Source organism: Pipistrellus kuhlii, unplaced genomic scaffold (genome assembly GCF_014108245.1).
Source record: "Pipistrellus kuhlii isolate mPipKuh1 unplaced genomic scaffold, mPipKuh1.p scaffold_m20_p_16, whole genome shotgun sequence".
NCBI lineage: Eukaryota > Metazoa > Chordata > Mammalia > Chiroptera > Vespertilionidae > Pipistrellus > Pipistrellus kuhlii.
Window position 1 is genome coordinate 20,243,685 of NW_023425471.1, and position 19,939 is coordinate 20,263,623.

The 19,939-nt window shown below is 40.9% G+C and overlaps 1 protein-coding gene across 1 annotated transcript in view; it reads left to right on the plus strand.

Annotated features, from left to right (window-relative positions):
• The window catches only part of CFAP47 (cilia and flagella associated protein 47), a 396,096-nt gene that overhangs the window by 204,677 nt on the left and 171,480 nt on the right, over positions 1–19,939 (plus strand). Inside the window, 3 exon segments of the mRNA XM_036439773.1 lie at positions 6,464–6,614; positions 8,295–8,383; positions 18,950–19,014. Coding sequence (XP_036295666.1) covers positions 6,464–6,614; positions 8,295–8,383; positions 18,950–19,014 — 305 coding nt within the window.

The following is a 19,939-nucleotide window of genomic DNA, read 5'->3' on the forward strand; positions in this document are numbered from 1 at the left end:
GAGAAAGAAAAAAATTGGAGCAATCACAATATAGGATATTAAGCTATACTACAAGTCCACTGTAATCAAAACATCCTGGTACTGGCACAAAATCAGGTATAGAGATGAATAGAACAGAGAACCCAGGAATGGAAACAAGCCATTGCACTAAATCTTTGATAAAGGAGGTAAGAGCAAATTTTAATATAGTCTCTTCAGTAAATGGTGTTGCACATGTTAAAAAACAAAACTGGACCACAACTTTCACCATACACCATAATAAACTAAAATGGATAAAATATTTAAATGTAGTCATGAAACCATAAAAATTACTGAAGAAAGCATAGGCAGCAAAATATCAGACATCTCATATAGCAAAAATTTAATGCCTATTGCAAGAGTACAAAAGAAAAAATAAATGGGACTACATCAAATAAAAAGCTCCTGCACAGCAAAAGAAAATAGCATCAAAATGAAAAGAGAATCCACTGTATGGGAGAACATATTTTCCAATGATACATCTGATAAAAGGTTAATATCCAAATATAAACTCCTACAAATCAACAAAAAGAAGATAACTCAATAAAAATTGGGTAGAGGACCTAAATGGACACTTCTCCAAAGGAAACATACAAATGGCCATGAGACAGATGGAAAAAATGTGCAATGTCACTAATCATGAGAGAGATGCAAATTAAAATGACAATTACCTATCACCTCCCACCTGTCAGAATGGCTGTCATCAATACATCAAGAAACAGGTACTGGCGAGGATGTGGAAAAGGAATCATCATAAGTTCTGTTGGGAATGCAGCATGATACAACCACTATGGAAAACAATGCAGAGTTTCCACAGAAAATAAAAATGGAATTGCCATTTGACCCAGTGATCCCACTTCTAGAAATATATCCTAAGAAACCTGAAACACCAATTAGAAAGAATGTATGTACCCCTATGTTCATAGCAGCACAATTTACAATAGCGAAGATCTGGAAACAGCCCAAGTGTCCATCAGCAGATGAGTAGATAAAAAAAAACAAAAAACTTTGGTATATTTACACCATGGAATACTATGCAGCAGTGAAAAAGAGATATTTTACCCTTGAGACAGCATGGAAGGACCTGGAGAGTGTTACGCTAAGTGAAATAAGCCAGACAGAGAAAGACAAGAATCACATGATCTCACTTATATATGGAATCTAATGAACAAATATAAACTAATGAAGAAAAATAGATCCAGAGATATAAAGCATGGAACATAGTGTCAAATCTCAGAGGGAAGGTGGGGGTGGATGGGTAGGAAGAGATCAATCAAAGAAATTGAATGCATATATATGCATAACCCAAGGACATAGACAATAGTGTGGTGAAGGCCTGGGGTGGGAGGTGGGGGCACGCTAGATGGGGTCAGTGGGAGAGAGGGGAGTAGACATATGTAATACTTTCAACAATAAAGATTAAAAAATATTATTCCACCTTAAAAAGAAAGGGAATCCTGCAACAGGCTAGAAAATGAATGAAACTTGAGGACATTATGCTATGTGAAATAAGCCAGTCATAAAAACAAAATACTGCATGATTTTGCTAAAAGAAGTATTTAAAGCACTCAGATTCATAGAAACAGAAAGTACAATTATGGTTGCTAGGGGTGGGGGTAGGATGGGGGAGGAAATGGGAGTTATTTCTTAATAGGTATAGAGTTTCAGTCTTGTAAGATGATGAAGTTCTAGGCATTTGCCCTACAACAATGTGCATATAGTTTTGTAGTGAACAATTAAAAATTATTACGGTGAATCTTTTTCTGTAATATATTGTTGTTGTTTTCTTTTTATGATATATATTTTTATCATAATCTATATATACTAGTGGCCTGGTGCACAAAATTTGTGCATGGGTGTCCCTCAGCCCAGCCTGTACCCTCTCCAATCTGGGACCCCTGTGGGATTGGGCCTAAACTGGCAGTCAGAATCTCTCTTGTAATCCGGGACTGCTGGTTCCTAACTGCTCAACAGCCTGCCTGCCTGATTTCCCTCAACCATTCTGCCTGCCAGCCTGCTCACCCCCAATTGCCTCCCCCCACCCCCCACAGGCCTTCTCATCCCTAACTCCCCCCCTTGCTGGCCCGATCACCCCCAACTGCCCCCCTGCCAGCCTGCTCATCCCCAGCTTCCCCCCCTTCCTGGTCTGATTGCCCCTAACTGCCTGTGCCTTGGCCCCGCCACCATGGCTTTGTCTGGAATGATGTCCAGAAGGTCTCCTGGTCTAATTAGCATATTACCCTTTTATTAGTATAGATAAAAGCCTAAGAGACCATTATGACAATAACTAGAATGACCGGAATGAGCAGTTTCTATGATGCGCACTGACTACCAGGGTGCATACACTTAACAAATATAAACTAACTAGACGTAGGGGTGTCGAACTCAATCAGAGAAGGGGCCAAAATCTAAAATCCAGCCTAAATCGTGGGCCAAATGGTTTACTGAACAGTCATAAACTGTCATTGTGATGGAAACGCAGCGGAGTGCAGTGATGACAGCACGGTGCGGGCCACATTGCAAGGCCTGGCGGGACGGATTTGGCCCGCGGGCCTTGTGTTTGACACATGTGAACTAGAGGCATGGTGTACGAATTCTTGCACCGGTAGGGTCCCTCTGGCTGGCCTGCAGGGATCAGGCCAAAACCTGCAGTGCAATGCTATCTTCAGCTCCTACCTGCTGTGAGTGGCCTGTGGGATCAGGCTGAAACTGGCTCTCTGACATCCCCCGAGGGGTCCCAGATTGTGAAAGGATGCAGGTCAGGCTGAGGGACCCCACCCGTGCACTATTGGGCCAGGGAGGAACCTCAGAAGGGCTCCAGGGTGTGTCTGGCCAATTTCGCTCAAGCCTGATCAGTCCTATCGGCTAGACCCCAGAAGCAAGCTAACCTACCAGGAGAGCATCTGTCCCTTGATGGTCAATGCACGTCTTAGTGACTGGTTGACCAGTTGACTTTCTGCCTCCTGGTAGTCAATGCATATCATAGGGAGTGGTTGAGCAGCCTTAGAATATCATTAGCATATTACGCTTTGATTGGTTGTTTCATTGTTCTGATGTTCAGTTTATTTGTATATTATCCCCTTTTTTTAATATATAGGATGAACCAAAATAGATTTAGCTTAATGCAGGAGCTGGCCCCAGCCTGCAGGCCCTGGTTGTCGATAGGGCCTACCGCCAACCTCCTGGTCCCTTCCCCTGGCTGGCAGGCCCCAGTTGGGATGGAGAACTGGGGCTGGGTGGCGATGGATGTGGCCCCTTTTCCAGGGAGCCAAGGGCCAGCTTCCTCCTCAAGGCCAGCAGCCAACCTCCCGGATACCTCCCCCCATCCCTCCCCTGGGCCAGCAGGCCCCGATCAGCCCTCCCTTCACCTGCCTCTATTGGGGCCTGCTGGCCTACCTCCCAGTCCCTCCCTCCAGCTGGCAGGTCTCGATTGCTGATTGGGGCTGGACCCTGGGTTAGTACAGAGAACCAGGGGTTAGTGGTGGTGGATGTGAGAAATAAAGGAAGGAGGAGGGGGCAAGGTGAGGAGATGGGGAACCTGATCAGCTCTGATCACCGGCCAGGCCTAGGAACCCCACCCATGCACAAAATTCATGCACTGGACCTCTAGTAAAAAATAAAATAATAAAATAATATAAAAAACAGAAAACAAAGAGTCAGATGACAGCATCATGGACCAGTAGAACACCTTATCCTGATAGTTTTATGCTGCAAATAAGTACTTTTATAGCTTGTAACTACACCCTGAAGGGGCTAGGTAGCAAACCTCAGACTTCAGGAGAGATTGGGAGGCAAATGAGCAGCATTTCATGAGTCTCTATCCTCCTATGTTATGTTATGCCAAGACACAACATGTGTACTTTGTGTTGTCATGCAGAGTTGCTAGAATACTATGGCTGTCATTCCCCTGTAGGGCATAGGAAGTAAAATCTCCAAGGCCATAGACTTTTAACTTTGTTACTGTTTTAGATTAGGAAGTTGAAGATTAAGGGGAATGGGCATTTTTTCTTTACTTTTAAAATTACATATATATTACAAATAAAGCCATGCTACTTATATATCGTTAGTTTCTTTTGAGGTTTTAATTTTATTTTCAACCATAGTTTTAATTATTTTTTGAATTTTTAGTCTTTCTCATTTTTTTCTCCAGGTGACCAAAAACCAGTGACATGACTACATTTTTGCTTAAACAGTAGCACAGAATGTCCTATGAAATTCACCCCAAAATACATATTTTTCTTTATCTAGTTGTTAGAAAATTTAATATTTAGTTGATTTTACTTATATATTGAAGTTAACTTTAGATTTTACAGACTGAATCAAGATGTTTTCTTTTTTAATTATTTTCTAACTGCAGTTGACATACAATGTTATGTTAGTTTCAGGAATACAACATAGTGGTTAGATATTTATATAACTTGCAAAATGATCACCCCAATAAGTCTAGTACCCATCTGAAATCATACATAGTTATTACAATATTATTGATTTTATTCTCTGTGGTGTACTTTACATCCCCATGACTGTTTTTGTAACTGGTAATTTGTACTTAATCCTTTTTGCCTTTTGTACCCAGTCCTCCTATCTGTGACCATCAGTTTGTTCTATCTATGAGTTTGTTCCTATTTTGTTTTTTGTTTGTTTATTTTTCAGATTTCACATATAAGTGAAATCATATGGCATTTAGCTTTCTCTTACTAACTTATTTCATTCAGTATAATATCTTCTACATCTATCCATGTTGCCTCAAATGGCAAGATTTCATTCTTTTTATTGCTTAGTAATATTCCAGTGTGTGTGTGTGTGTGTGTGTGTGTGTGTGTGTGTGTGTGTACCAACTCCTTTTTATCTATTCAACTATCTATGGATACTTAGATTTATTTTATATATTGGCTATAGTTAATAATGCTGCAATGAACATGGGGGGGGGGGGCACTAATATTTATTTAAATGAGTGTATTGGCATTCTTCAGTTAAATACCCAGAAGTGGACTTTCTGGGTCATATGGTAGCTCTAGTTTTGATTTTTTGAGGGACCTACATAATATTTTCCATAGTGGCTAAACCAATTTGAAATCCTAGCAATAATGGATGAGTATTCCCTTTTCTCTACGTCCTCACTAATGCTTTTATTTGTTGATTTATTGATGATATACCCATTCTGAAAAGTATGAGTTAATATCTCATTGTTTTACTTTGCATTTCCCTGATGCTTAGTGATATTGAGTATCTTTTCATATCTGATAAGGGGTTTATATAAAAACTAGGGGCTCGGTGCACGAATTCATGCACCTTGAAAGGAACTGTGGGCTGCAAGGCTGTGTTGGGCACTGGGGCGGGTCTTGGCCCATCCTCTGTGCCTCTGCCTGGACCCTCCTGCTGCAGCCTCTGGTCCCCTGTCTGCTGGTAGCCCTGCTTCTGCTGCTGCCACTCCCACAGACTGACAGCACTGACCCAGTTCGCACCCCCTGACAGTGCAGAGCAATTGGGGCCAGTGCCAGGAGCATGCAAGCAGGTCAGCACCATCAGCAAGTGCTAGTGCCAGCTGCTGCTCCATTGCCCCTCAGGAGCAGGGTGAGGTGGGGAAGCCCTCAGGGATTTTCAGGGCCAGCAGCCACCACTCATACTAGCTGACAGCACTGAGCAATTGGGAGTGGTGCTAAGCACTGGAAGTAGGTGAGAAGTGGTGGCTCTAACTGCGGGTGCTAGTGGAGGCTGCCGGTTCCAATCATCCCTCAGGAGCTGGGGGAGGTGGAGAAGCCCTGAAGGGCGATTGGGGCTGGCAGCCGTGGCTAGCACCCACTGAAGGTACCAAGGGCTGGTGCTGGGTGCAGGCAAAGGTGAGAGTGGCGGTTCCGGGTGCCGTCAGTGGGTGTGAGCAGGGATGGTGACAGCAGCAGGTGCAAGTCCTGGGTGGGACCACTGCACACAGGAGCAAATAATTTTTAGTAGCCACCAAAGCTCGCTCCAATGACAGCGATTGGCACCCTACCACAGCTGATGCCTGCCAGTTCCTTGCTCTACTGCCTGATGACAATGCATGCCATGCTTCGTGTGCACCCCTGGTGGTCAGCACATGTCATAACTACCGATTGTGCAGTTGTTCTGCCGTTCGGTCGTTCTGCCATTTGGTCTATTTGCATGTTAGCCTTTTATTATATAGGATATATAAGGAAATCATATAACACAATATCAAAAAGAACAAATAATCTGATGAAACATATGTGCAGAGGACATGAATAGACACTTCTCCAAAGAGGACACAGGGTTGGATCAAGAGGTTTTAACTGATAACAACTAGATTATAGGCTTACTGAGATCAACAATAGTCTTGAATTTTATTCTAGAAATGATTATATTGCAGAGTGAAGGCATTGGTTCACTGAACAGATGGTTAGTTGTCTTCTTTCAATAAAATATTTATCTTTTATCTTTTATTAAATAGAGATGAAATCCAGATTACTGTGAAATTCAACAGTCGCTTCCTCCATCCTGCCAAAGCTTCACTAATATTAATTTCAATACCTAATATGGCAGTGGGAGGCACTACAATGATTTTTGCTCTTAAGGGTGAAGTCCGCAAATTTAATCCCATAGTAAGTATATTTTACCTATTTTGTATGTCTTTGCTTCTCTTTCCATGCTGTTGAGCATCCCAAGCATAGCTCTTTTTCTTGGGCTTGCGTCTGCTTTTATTTAAATTAAGGGTTGGTAGTTTATACAGCAAAGAAAATTCTTTAATTTATCTTAAGTGTCCTGTGTATTAAAGGCATTATAAAGATAATGCTAAGGCTAGCATTTATTGAGAAGTAATGATGTTCCAAAGGGAGAAGGATTTAAAAATTTTCTGTAACATGAATGAGACATTACTATGATTGACTTTTTATAGTCAGTATTCTGGCTGAATATTATGTCCCACCATGGACATATGGTAAAGAAGTAAATTTGTTATTGTGCCAGATTTCCATATGGAGTATAAAGAATTTTAGGTGTGCAATGGCATGGGTAGGAAGTAAGTAGACTGACTCTAATGATGGTCAGTTTTGTTAGGACTGACTGGCTTATTAGTTAATTAGAAGCCTGATGCATGAATATTCATGCAAAAATGGGCCTTCTTTCCCCTGGCTGTTGGCAGCGCCTTCACACTGGCAGGAGCCGCCTTTCCACTCCAACCTGGAGATGCCTTTCTGCCTTCCCATGCTGCCCAGAAGCCTGGAGGAGCTGGGGTGTGGGGAAACCCTGTGTCATTGCCATGGAAATGACGCAACTGTCCCACTTTGCCCCCAGCTACTTGGCACCTGTGTATGCAAATTAACCCAGCATTTTTGTTGGATTAATTTGCATACTCTCTTTGTTGGGTTAATTTGCATACTCTCTCCTGATTGGGTACTGTGAAGGTACAGTCTATTAGCATGTTACTCTTTTATTAGGTAGATGACACCCAGAGTAGGAAGCATGCATATGATTGCCACTGAGATATGTATTACAATCTTCTGATTTTCTCCTGAATAATTACCTCCCAATCCATTCACACAAATTTTATGAAACAAAATGTTGCTTTGCTACATGTATTTAAGAGACATGAATGGTTTTAGCCTGCCATTAACATGGCTAAAACTCTTGACACTTGAAACTCATGTGGTCTCTTTTTACTGCTCCATCTGAATACTCATGGTCTTAGTTACCAGGAGGAAGAGTGGGTAATAATGGAGAATTAAAAGAAGGTAAGAGCACCATTAGTCTGAAAAATCTGAGAATCTTTTCCTCTATGGAAAGCCATTGGGTAATTTGCATGATAAATTTTATATTTGTACTTTTGTTATGTTAAAAATATATCAGTGTAAGCCACCGTATTATAAATGCAGGCATGTCACACTCACACACATACATAGATAGGTATTCATACACACACACCTGTGTGCATACTCACATATACACATGCCTCTTGTTTATGTCATGTTATTAGGTATATGTAATTAATTATTATAATGCTCAGTCATTAAAATATTTTAAGGAAATACATTTGGGAGATAATATTGTAACAGTTCAGTTGTAGCAAAAGTAGAGTGATGAAGTAAAATATGAAATATGTTTCTATTTCTTCCCACTCAGATTTTTTTCAGTGCAATGTTTCTGGGAAAAAAGTAATTATATATATTAATATCATTGTAATATTTGAATGAACAGGTTTTTAGATGCTTTAAGCTTTTGTTTTATGATTCAGGTTATCCTTTTTTTGTTCTTACCATTTAGTATGTCTTTATTTTTTACTTTAGAAAATTATCAAATGCAAAAGCCCATGTTATACATGGAAAGAAATCACTGTGAACGTTAAAAATCCCTTCCATACTGCTGGCGACTTCAAGTAAGTTATTGTTTCAGTGTAATTTCATTACTGTTAACTATATACAATCTTAATGGAAATGCATAATTTTCTTCAACATGAACAATTTAGAGGATACATTTTTTGTATTTGCATTCCTATAAATTTATAAACATTATCAGATAAAATGGAACAACTAATAAAATAAATCAATTTTTCTTGAAATGCTATTTGATCTACCGTATTTTCCGGCATATAAGATGACTTTTGAAACGAAAAAAAGTCAACCGAAAAATCGGGGGGGGAGGGGAGTCTTAAACGCTGAGTATATCCAGAAAAATGTCCCGATATGCCGCTAAACGAATTTTCCAACTGGATCCTGAAAATCGTCTGGATATGCCGCTAAACGAATTTTCCAACTTGATCCCGTACCAATCACTGCAAGGCTGCTCGGACCGCCTCTCTAACTCAGCCAATCCAAGCAGGCTTTTTATTCATGCAAATTATACATGTTCTGTACCCGAAGCTACACTGTGTTCTAGTAAAAAGCCTGCTCAGATTGGCCAGAGTCAGAGAGGCGGTCTATTATAACCTTTGAACCTTTGCTTGTTGTGATTGGCTCACCGTGGTACATACAGTTGCAGCACAGGAACGTTCTGTGTAGCCAAAGCTGCTGTATCACGACACATACAGTGAGTTAAAAGGTACCGTAATAGAACATTCTGTGTGTAGCTGAAGCTACAGTACTGTATAACCCCGGCCTAAAAGATTAGTGGGTATACAACAAATGGCTGGTAGAAAAGAACCCATCATGGCTCCAGCAAGAAGAAGGAAATTTGAAGCCAGTTTCAAACTGAAAGTTGTAAACTTTGCCAAGGAACACAATAACTTTGCTGCGGCAAGACAATATGGAGTAACAGAAAAGATGGTCCAAGACTGGAAAGCAAATGAAGATACATTAAAGAGTATGCCAAGGAGTAAGTGTGCATTAAGAAGAGGCACCCCTTATTGACCAGAACTCGAAAAGCATGTAGCAGACATGGTTCTTGAGCATCGTCAAAATGGTTATGTAGTGTCACGAAACAAAATATGTATGTTTGCACTTCAGTGGGCCAAATCTAACCCAGATAACAGCAAAGGATTTAAGGCCACTGTATCCTGGAGTACTAGGTTCTTGGAAAGGCACAATCTGGTACTGAGGCAAAAGACCAAAATTGCACAAAAATTACCTGCAGATCTTGACGGCAAAGTAAGTCTTTTCCATCATTATGTAATACAACAGCGCAAGAAACATGGCTATGCATTAAGTCAGATCGGAAATATGGGTGAAACTCCTATGAATTTTGATATGGTTGGAAATAAAACTGTTAATCCAAAAGGTGCAAAAACAGTGTTAATTAAAACAACAGGACATGAGAAGTCCAGTTTTACAGTGGTACTAGCATGTACAGCTGATGGTGCCAAACTAAGACCAATGATTATTTTTTAAAAGAAAAACAATGCCGAAAATCAAGTTCCCTGTTGGAGTTTTTGTACATGTGAATGAAAAAGGATGGATGGATGAAGAAGGGGTAAAGCTATGGTTTGATAATGTATGGAGTAGGCGACCAGGTGGACTTCGTCAAGAACGTAGCCTACTGGTGTGGGATATGTTCAGGGCTCATTTAACTACCAGCACAAAGAACAGGCTGGCAAGAATAAACACAGATGAGGCAGTTATTCCTGGAGGATTGACATCATTGGTACAGCCACTGGATGTGTGCCTAAACAAGTCATTTAAAGATCACATTAGAGAACAGTGGAATGAGTGGATGGTTAGCGGCGAAAAGTTATTTACAAAAGGAGGAAACATGCGTGCACCACAATTGGATGTTTTGTGTAACTTTGTCATAAAAGCCTGGAATGATATTACTGAAGAAACAGTAATCAGGTCTTTCAAGAAGTGTGGCATATCAAATTCTTTGGATGGTATGGAGGATGACTTCTTGTGGCAAGATGAAGGGGAAGCTGAAGCTGAAGCCACACCATCTGATTCGGAATTTGATCCATATGATGACTGTCTTACAATTGTACCACAAGAGGTCATTGATGAACTTATTGTACGATGTCAGAAGAAGAACATGATGAGGATTTTGAAGGATTTTAAGCTCACAATGCTCCTCTGCCTAGAAAAACCTCTTATCATCCCAGTCAGTCACAAACAAGCGTTTTCTGCAAGTTCTTCATGTAATTTTCTTTCCAGATGATGCCATCATTGTTAATGTTCTCTTTTGGATTTCTTGTTTCTCGGTCAAGTTCATGGCATTGCCATTTGTGAAGAGACCTTCCATTTATCGTATCAATGTATGGTATATTACGGTATGTTCGAAAAATGTCATTCATTAAAAATTTAATTAAAAAAAAGAACTGGTGTTGCCTCGGAAGTGGGGGGTAGTCTTATACAGCGAATATAGGCCTAAACCTATGTTTAAACTGTAAAATTAGGGGGTCGTCTTATATGCTGGAAAATACGGTATACAAAACTAATACTGGTTATATCACATCTGTTAACTTTGTGTATGTCTTATTTTTTTGAGATCTTTCAATTTAAAATTTTTTAAAAATTAACAGATACTTTATTTCTAAAGTATTTAAACTGTTAATTTCCAAAAGAGAAATACCTATTCAGGCAAAAAAATTCATTTTTACTTAAAGTATCATTATTGATTAAAACTATACATCATGTATGCATTTGTGCATCTTGAGATTTAATAATAGCAACAAATACACTGAGTGGCCAGATTATTATAATCTCTGAATGCATAATAATCTAGCCACTCAGTGTATATCCTATATAACAAAAGGCTAATATGCAAATTGTTCCTTTGACCAGGAGTTCGACCATGAAGCAGGCCGGCCAACCACTCATGTCCCCTCCTCCTGACCAGGCTGACCGGACCCCACCTATGCACAAATTCATGCACCATGCCTCTAACACACACACACTGAGTAATATTTTCCCTCAAATGAATGAAATGGCTGATTGCAGTTCTCTAGAGCAAATCAGGATCAAACATATTAAGCATTGCATTCTAGTGGCAGAGTTGAAAGAAAATCTCAAAGTTTCAGGAATTGGTAGAGCCTTTCCTACCTCCTTGGCAGCGCTAAGGATGTCCGACTGTGGCTTAGGCCCAATCCCCCAGGGAGCAGGCCTACACTGTCAGGTGGGCATCCCCTGAGGAGTCCTGGACTGTGAGAGGGAACAGGCTGGGCTGAAGGACCCTGCAAGTGCACGAATTTTCATGCACCGTGCCTCTTGAATAATAATAAAGAGTCATGATTTTAAATGCTACACTTCCAAAATGATAAGTATTTATTTCTTATTAATAATATCATATTATAAGTATTTTAAAATAAAATTAAAGTCTTATAATATTTTCCCTTAAATTATATGTAGCATAGTTACTAGGTTTGCTCATTTTTAATGAAAATATAACATTACTTTAAAAAATATGTTTTTATTGATTTTAGAGAGTAGGTAAGGGAGAGGAATAGAGATTTAGAATTATTATATTGATGAGAGAGAACTTTGATTGGCTGCCTCTTGCATGTCCCCTACTATTGATTGAGCCTGCAACTGGCCATATGCCCTGACACAGAATCAAACTAGTGACCTCTTAGTTCATGGGTTGATGCTCAATCACTGAACCACTCTGGGCAGCAATTTTTGCCATTTTAGGAGTTGGCATATTTACTATATTTTATCTAATTTGATAGCACAAAAATTTTCTTAGTACTCCCTTTCCCCCCCCCCCCTAAAAAAGTCAGTAGTGATGGCCTTGCTTTATTCCCTTATTTTAGTCATTTGATTCTTTTCTCTTTTATTCTTAATGAGTCTAAGTAAAAGTTTGTCAATGTAATCTATATTTTCAAAGAACCTTCTGGTTTCCTTGATATTCTCTATTTTTCTTTTTTTTTAAATCCTCACTCAAGGATATTTTTCCATTGATTTTTTTAGAGAGAGTGGAAGAGACAGGGAAAGACAGAGAGAAATATCGATGTGAGAGAAACACATAGATAGATTGCCTCCTGCACAAGCCCCAATCAGGGCCCATGCCAGAGAGGAGCCTATAGCCAAAGTACGTGCCCTTGACAGGAATTGAACCTGGGACCTTTTGGTCCATAGGCTGATGTTCTATCCACTGAGCCAAACTGGCTAGGACTGTTTTGCTTTATCGTAAAAAAAAAAAAAAAAATCTTGGGGGAGGATCCAAGATGGCTGCTCGGGTAGACACCTAACCGCAGCAGCACACAACAATTTCAATGGAATACAACTAAAATGTAGAGAGGACATTGCCCAGAGCTACAGGTAGTCGACTGACTGAAAACTCTACAACAGGAAGGAGGGAGAAAACCAGAAGGAAAATCAGAGGAGCTGAAAAAAAGCCTAAGGTACGGAGACATGCTGCACGCCCGCACGCACGCGCAAGCAGAAAGGTTGCAGCCGGAGAGGAGGAGAGGGCTGGGTGCTGCCTGGCGTTCCCTAGCAGGAAGGAAATAGAACCCCCAGCCTGGGCTGAACCCCCGAACCAGCAGCGCTGAGCCCCAGTTATGGGCCAGACACTGGGGACCCAGCCTCCGTCAGGGGGAGACAGGGCTGTGAGGTGGAATCCCGGGGGAGCAGCGAAAGGCGGGGCCCCCGAAGTCGCATGCACATTGTGCGCAGAGGACTGAATGTTGACTCTGATGCTGGATTACCCTAGCCGGGAGGAACAGGGCCTCCGGTGGCGCTGAGCCTCAGTCCGGACTGCTCTGAACCCTGGCTCTGGGCCAATCCCTGGGCACCCAAGCTCAAGCAGAGGGAGACGGGGCTGTGAGGTGGAGTCCTGGGAGAGCAGCAAAAGGCCGAGCCCCCGGAGTCGCCCACACTGTGCGCAGAGGACAGTCTGTTGTCTCTGATCCTGGACTCCCCTAGCCGGAGGGAGAAAGAAAGCTCCAGACTGGAGGAACGCGACAGGGAGCAGGAGCCCCTGCCGGACACCAGCCAGCCGGGCGCCAGCAGGGAGTCAGGCGATGGGGCCCCCAGGGGGGTGGGTGCCCCTGAGCCTTCGACCGCTGAGCGCAGGCAACGGAGCCAAGGCCGAGGGCTGATTCCTGGGCGGCGCCAACCCCAGCAACAGGCTGAAGCAGCGCAGGAGCCCGCCGAGAACAAAGGGGTGCCACAGGCCAACCTGCTGAGCTCCCAGGACAAGGAGGAAGAAACCAAAGAAGTTCTCAATGTGAAGAAATCAAGTGAGAGCAAAAGATAGTAAAATTACTTAAGAAAGAATACAAAGAAGATCTTGAAAAATCAAAGATTAAGTCAGAACTCAACTCACCAGCCAACATTGCAACATAAATGCGTTTTTAAAAAAAGAAAAAGAAAAAGGGACAGAATGTTGGAACAGCGGCGACCAGGCCTAGAGTGGCCAGGCACAAGGCAGTGGCAGCCGGGCTCGGAGCAGCAGCAGCCAGAACCAGAGCATCAACGGCCAGCACTGGAGCAGCCAGACCTGGGGTAGTGGCAGCCAGGCCTGAGGCAGAGGCGGCCAAGCCCAGGGTGGCCAGTCCAGGAACACCCAGAACCGGAGTGGCCGGGCCCGGAGAAGCCGGGCCCAGAGCAGCCGGGTTGGGAGCAGTCAGGCCCAGAACAGCAGTAGCCAAGCCCAGAGCATCCAGGCTGGGAGCGGCCAGGCTGGGAGCGGCCAGGCCCGGGGCAGCAGGGCCCAGAGCAGCTGGGTCGGGTGCGGCCAGGCCCAGAGCAGCAGCTGCCAGGCTGGGAGTGGCCAGGCCCGGAGAAGCCGGATCTGGTGCGGCTAGGCCCGGAGCAGCAGTTGCCAGCCTGGGAGCGGCCAGGCCCGGAGCAGCCGGGTCTGGTGCGGCCAGGCCCGGAGCAGCGGCTGCCAGGCTGGGAGCGGCCAGGCCCGGAGCAGCTGGGTCTGGTGCGGCCAGGCCTGGAGTAGCAGCTGCCAGGCTGGGAGCGGCCAGGCCCAGAGCAGCGGCTGCCAGGCTGGGAGCGGCCAGGCCCGGAGCGGTAGGGCCCGTAGCAACTGGTCCCAGAGCAGCCGGGTCGGGTGCAGCCAGGCCTGGAGCAGCAACAGCCAAGTCCAGAGCAACTTGGTCAGAGCAGCAGTGACCAGACCCGGAGAAGCTGGTTGTGGAACGGACCAGAGCAACAGAGGGCAGGCCCGGAGCAGCCAGGCCCGAAACAGCTTGCTCCTCGCCTGCCCCTGCCCCACGGCTGCCTCTCAGACATGGCTGGAAACTTTTGCGGGAACTTGAGGGTCTGCTGAATCAAGTGATGAAGGCTTAGATCCGGATGTGTTGAGTTAGTATAGCGCTGGGGTGTTGATCTGTGAGTGCCTTGGGTGGGGTCTGGATGAGGCTGGTTGACCTATTTGGAAATGTCTTTTGTGTGAAGTGTATCATTGGGCATGTGGAGGTATTATTGATATGAGAAAATGCTAAGTAACAGATTTACTATCTGAAAAGGGATTTACTATCGGGGATAGGGAGGGAGGAAGAGACTGAACATAAACTGTGCACCTATGGATGAGGACAATGGGGGATGGGGAGGGGGCGGAGGGTGGGGTGGGAACCTGATGGAGGGGGGAAGAAATGAGGAACCTTTGTAATAATATGAACAATAAAGATTGATTACAAAAAAAAATCTTTATTGATACTAAAAAAACAAACAAACAAAAAAAGCCCTGCACATGCTTAATGTATACATATAATTGAATCTTGTTTTGCTTAATTATAGAGGCCCGGTGCATGAAAGTTATGGGTGGTTATGGCCCTTAGGCCTGTCCTGTAATCAGGGCCATCTTCCCCAGCTGCCTGCTGATGGCCCCACCCCCAGTTCCCAGTTTGCTATGAGGTAATCAGATCCTGCGGGCTGAGGGAAGGACCAAGAGGTCAGTTGTTCCCACCTTCTCACTGGCCCAGCCCCTGTCACATGTTGCCCTGTCTGTGGGGTAACTGGCAGGGCAGGGGTCTTGGCCTTGTACCACCCACTACCCACCCTCGGTTCCTCATTTGCCATGGAGAGATTGGAGCCTGCCAGCTGGGGGAAGGAACCAAGAGGTGGTCAAATCACATCATAGTGACTGGTCGAGTTGTTGTTCTGGTCATTCCACCATTATGTTCAATTTGCATATTATCCTCTTATTATATAGGATATGGTATTATGATCATTTTGATTAAGTTGCTTAATGCATTGACATTTGTTATTATCAACATAGTTGGAGTAACATTTGCCAGTTTCCACTTGTTTTTCTATATACTTCATGTCTATTTTTTGTTTATCTATGCTGCCATGACTGCTTTATTTTACATTAAGTGAATATTTACTAATGCAATGTTTTCACTTTTAATGACTTATGAAATGCATTTTTGGAGTTTTGTTTAAAATTAAAGATTAAAGGAAGTGATGCAACTTTTACCAGGAAGCATACACTGTATATTTTTTGGAATGTTAGAAGCTATTGATGTCCAATGAGTACATCCATTATTTATTGGGAGTGCAAAATGGTGATATTCCATTTCTATCATTTATGAAATATGTTTGTTGGAATATTTTATAAAGAGGACTTCCCATCATTTATTTGTTTATCCAATGGTGAAGTTCCATGAACCCCCCACTTCTGAGAACCACTAATTTGCTTTCTGTATCTTTGAGCTGGATTTTTGTTTTGTTTAGATTTCATACATAAGAGAGTTTATGTAGTATTTGTATTTCTGTGTCTGACTTATTTCACTTAGTATAATATCTTCAAATTCCATCTGTGTTGTCACAAATGGCAAGATTTCATCTTTGTGGTTCCCCCCCCCCCCCCCCCCCCGCCCATATCCTCATCCCACTCTCCTTCGGCAACCATCAGCATGTTCTTTATATTTTTGGATCTGTTTTTCTTTTGTTTGGCTTATTCATTTGTTTTGTGTAGGGTTTTTTTGTTGTTGTTGTTGTTTTTTAGATTCCACATATAAGTGAATTAATAAGGTCTTTAGATTTCTCTGTCTTACGTATTTTACTCAGCATAATACCCTCTAAGTACATTTGTTTCTTCGTGGAGTAATATTCCATTGTGTATATATACCACCATTTATTCATCTGTTCATCTACCTACAGACACCTAGGTTGTTTCCATATTTGGGCCATCCTATATAATAAAGAGATAATTAGATCAAACAGTCGAACAACCTTCCAGATGACCTTCTGGACAAAAGCCAAGGCTATGAGGGCCAGCTAAGTCTGCAAGGGGCTGCAAGGGCGGGCTGAGGAAGCCGGGGCTTCGAGGGACCATCACCCAAATTTTGTGAATCGAGCCTCTAGCTGTAAATAATGCTGCAATGAACATAGGGGTACAAATATCTTTTGGAATTAGTGTTTTTGTTTTCTGTGGGTAAATACCCTAAACTGGTAGTGCAATGAACATAGGGGTACAAATATCTTTTGGAATTAGTGTTTTTGTTTTCTGTGGGTAAATACCCTAAACTGGTAGTGCTAGGTAGTATGACAGCTCTATTTTTAAAATGTTTAGGAGCCTTCAAACTGCTTTTTATCAATATAATAGTTGCAACATTTTACAATTCCACCAACAATGAGCAAGGTTACCCTTTTTTCCACATCCTCATTAGCACTTGTTAATCTCATTGTGGTTTTGATTTGCATTTCCCTGATGTTTGCTGATGTACCTGTTATCATTCTGTATGTTTTCTTTGAATAAAGGTTTTTTCGTGTGTGTGTGTGTGTGTGTGTGTGTGTTGCTATTGAGTTGTTTGAGTTATTTTTATATTTTTTTATATTAGTCCCTTATAGAATTACAAATGTTTTCTCCCATTCTGTAAGCTGCTTTTTTATTTTGTTGTGCAGAAGTCTTTTAGTTTGATGTAGTCCCACTTGTTTATTTTTGCTTTTGCTATTTTTTCTTTTGGTGTCATATTAAAAAAAATATTTTCCTTGAACTATGTCAAGGAGCTTAATATCTATGTTTTCTTCTTAAAATGTTTGGTTTCATCAACGTTTAATTAATTTTTATGTATGGTGTAATTTGGTGGTCAAGTTTTATTATTTTGCATGTGACTGTCCAGTTTCCCCACACCATTTATTTTAGAGACACCTTTCCCAATTGTATATTCTTGCTTCTTTGTCTTACGTTATTGACTGTATATGCATGAATTTATTTCTGGGCCCTCTATTCTGTTCCATTGATTTTATGTCCGCTTTTATGCCCATACCATACTGTTTTAGTTAATATAGTTTTGTAATAACAGTTTGAAATCAGGAAGTATAATGGTTCCAGCTCTGTTCACCCACCCTGTATTTCAAACTGCTTTTTTTCCTTTCTCTTTTTTAATTTCCATTTCGTAATTCTATGGTGGTCAGTTTAATGGTGTACTGTATATGTTTGAGACTTTGCTGTGTTTTCTTTATTATTATTTTTCTCTCTCTTCTTTAGATTGCATAATCTCTATCAACTTTCAAGTTTGTTAATTATTTTTTTCCTGCTACTTCAAATCTATTGTTGAGTCTCTCTAATGATTTTTTTTCATATGTTTTATTGTAGTTTCCACCTCCAGAATTTCTATTTTGTTCTTTTATTAATTTCAGTCTCTCTGTTTTATGTTCTCTACTTGATGTTTTTCCGTTCCTTATAATTAATGATTTTATTCTACTTATTTTCAAGTATACTGGTTCTTTTACCACCTCAGACCTGCTTTTAAGGCCCTCTAGTGATTTTTTATTTAAGATAATTTACATTTTAAGTGTGGAATTTATAATTGGTTATATTGTTTAATCTCTCTTAATTGATATTTTTTATTTGGTGAGACATCATTGTCTCCCATAGGTGATGTTGAAGATTTTTGACATAATTGGGGGATCTAACAAGCTACTGCAACCTTGCATATGGGCATCTGGTTCCCTAGATATTTCTTTTATGTTTTGGCTGGCTCATATCTGTTCCAATTGGTATAGCAGCCTTAGGTACAAGTGCTACTGACTGTTTTCAACAAATATTCAAAGTGATAGTGTTTTCTTTGAGTTGGATCAAATAAAGACAGGACTGAGTCAACTGAATTTTTCTGGGGAGCTTCAAGACAGGTTAAAACAGTAGCCCTACTCAGAAATGGGACTTTTTTGAAGATCTCCAATGTCAGTCTGTCTCCTAATGTGCCTACTCCCAAATTAAACATTTCTATTTTTTGTAAATAAGATTAGAATTTATTAAATGTGTACAACTCTAACAATCCATGAAAGCCAATGTGTGATTTTCTTTTTGTTTCTGAAATATAATTTGGGTAGTCATTTGTGTTCAAAATTTCCTTGCTATGAGAATTTGGTGATGCCTTTCATTATAAAATATTATTTTTAAAAAAAAATATATTTCCATTCCAGATTTTTCCACTCTTTCTTATATATGTGTTTTAAGTTGTAGAATGAGAATTCATGGACTGTTTAAACTACAGTTTATTCTGATTCTAATTATATTTTATGAATGATAAAAAAAAAATTTAAAGAATATTTTGTGGTCATTTCAATTTTGTTATAGTAGAATCCAGAATAATTCCTTTATTTCTTTATTTTAGTGCCATTTTGGTGGAATCCTCAACATTTATCTGCCTTACATCCCAATTAAATGCAACTGGACAATCTGTTCACTTCAAACCCCAGGGGTAAATATATATACATTTTATGCTAATAATTATCTGAGGAAAGATTCTGAGAAATTTAAGTAAACTTGTGTAATTCCATAATATTTTTCATTTTTCATTTATTTTAAATATTTAATTTATGCTTAATTATATATATATATATATATATATATATATATATATATATATATAATACTTTTCTAATTCTCTTATGTGGTACAGGTTTATGTGCATGAAAATAGAATAAATATGTGCATGACTAAATACAGTAGATTCTCATTAATCATGTTAATTATGCTCTATAAAATTCCTGCAAAGATTCAATTAGTGAATACTGAACCATTATATATTACCACATACATTATAATCATAAATAATAAAAAGAACCCTTTCTGATAGATTCCATTTTCTTTACACAAAGAAAATGAGGTTCAGAAGTTTTAAATAACTTGTCTCCAGCTGTGCCAGTAATAGGTACCAAGGAAGGGTATCAAATCCTGTCCACCTGGCCCCAGAGCTGGAGCTTTTTGTACCTCTGTACTGCCCTTTATGGTCTTCATCCTCTGGTCATCTGTGTATTAAAACTGACACAAAGAGGCCCCGTGTCACCTTGTTTGACCTCAGCTGGGAACTTGTGTGACCAGTGACTGGAACATTTTGCCACTCTGCACATGTCCACAAACTGCTATTAAAGCACGTTGAATATTGATTTTGTGGTTACAAATCAATTTTAGCAAGGAGGTGAGTTTGAAAACAATGGAATTCATGGATAACGAGGATTGACTGTATTTAAGTTTATTCTGCCTATGATATTATTTTATGAGGTTTGTATTTAGTTTAGAGTGAAATATTAACCTCTGAATAGAGAAGCAGATTTTTTAAAAGTTAGATTGCTTTATATTTCTCATCCGTTAAACTACATTG